We start from the raw sequence: 1288 nt of genomic DNA, 5'->3' as shown, positions 1-1288 counted from the left end.
TGGCCTTCGCCGCCGTCGCGCACGCGCTGGGCACGGACCACTCGCGCGCGGAGCGGACGCTCGTCGCCGCGGCGTTCTCGCTGAGCTCGTCGTCGACCGTGCTGTCGACGCTCCGCGAGGCGCGGCTCGTGGACAGCCGCTTCGGCCACACGATCGTCGAGCTGCTGAGCGTGCAGGATCTGGTGCTGGCGCCGCTGCTGGCGCTGCCGACGGCGGTCCACGAGCTGCGGAGCAGCAGCCACAGCCGGCCGGGCGGCTGGATGCTCGGCGTCGTCGGGGGCTACGCGGGCGCGCTCGGCGTCGTCGTGCTCCTCGCGCGGCGCGCGCTGCCGCGCGCGCTGGGCCACCTCACGCGGGACCGCGAGGCCGACGCGCGGCCCGACGCGAACGCGAGCCTCCGCGCGCGGCGCGCGGCGTCGGACGCGTCGTTCGGCCTCTGCGTCGTCGGCTACGCGCTCGCGATGGCGCTGCTCGGCGACCGGCTCAAGCTGAGCCACGAGGCCGGGGCGCTCTTCGCGGGGCTCGTGCTCGTGGGCACGCCCCACGTCGACAAGGCGAAGCGGGCCGTGTCGCCCCTCGCGGCCTTGTTCGGGGGCATGTACGTCGCGTCGCTCGGCCTCGTCGCGTCGCCGCAGTACGTCCGCGCGCACTTCGGGGCCATCATGGGGCGCGTGACCGTCGTCGTCGTCATCAAGGTCGCCGTCGTCGGGCCCATGGTCTACGCGCTGGGCTTCTCGCGGGCCGCGGCGACGGGCGCGGGCTTTGCGTTCGCGCAGGTGTCCGAGGTCGCGCTCTTCGTGGCCGCGCGCGCGCACCACCTCCAGCTCGTGACGCGCCACACGTACCTCGACGTGCTCTCCACGACCATCGTGCTCCTGGCCATCGCGCCCCTCTTCATCCACGTGCTCAAGCGCGTGGACCGGAAGCAGTTCCTGAGCCTCGACAAGGACACGGAGCACCGCGTCACCGCGACCGCGCTGCTCCTCGACCTCGTCGTCGCGCCCCTGAAGTGCCTCCGGTGCCTCGTCCTGAACCTCCGCACGCTCGGCTTCGTCGGGCGCTTCGCCTCCCGCGCGGCGAGGACGAGCTAATGGTGTTTCGACGCGTCTCTACACGTAGGGGGCCCGGGAGGAACCGGGGGAGTCGGAGTTCTAATGTTGTTAGAGGCTCCCGCGCTCCGCGCACGCGGACACGATCGTCGAGAGCGCCGCGGCCGCGCAGCCGGCCGCGGCGCCCTCGGCCTCGAACGGCGGCGCGGCCTCGTCGCGGTACCAGGGCTCGGCGGCCC

General features: G+C 74.0%; 1 protein-coding gene across 1 annotated transcript in view; it reads left to right on the top strand.

The window, feature by feature from the left end:
• Positions 1-1098, top strand: part of AURANDRAFT_72812 (hypothetical protein) — a gene marked incomplete at both ends in the record, with an annotated part of 5846 nt that extends 4748 nt beyond the window's left edge. The window contains one exon of the mRNA XM_009044158.1: positions 54-1098. Within this exon, the coding sequence (XP_009042406.1) occupies positions 54-1091 (1038 nt within the window). The remainder of the gene's footprint in view (positions 1-53) is intronic.
• Positions 1099-1288: the final 190 nt, after the last annotated feature.

This window comes from Aureococcus anophagefferens (genome assembly GCF_000186865.1).
Source record: "Aureococcus anophagefferens unplaced genomic scaffold AURANscaffold_155, whole genome shotgun sequence".
In the NCBI taxonomy this organism is placed as follows: Eukaryota; class Pelagophyceae; order Pelagomonadales; family Pelagomonadaceae; genus Aureococcus; species Aureococcus anophagefferens.
This window is presented reverse-complemented; position numbering and strand designations above follow the sequence as displayed.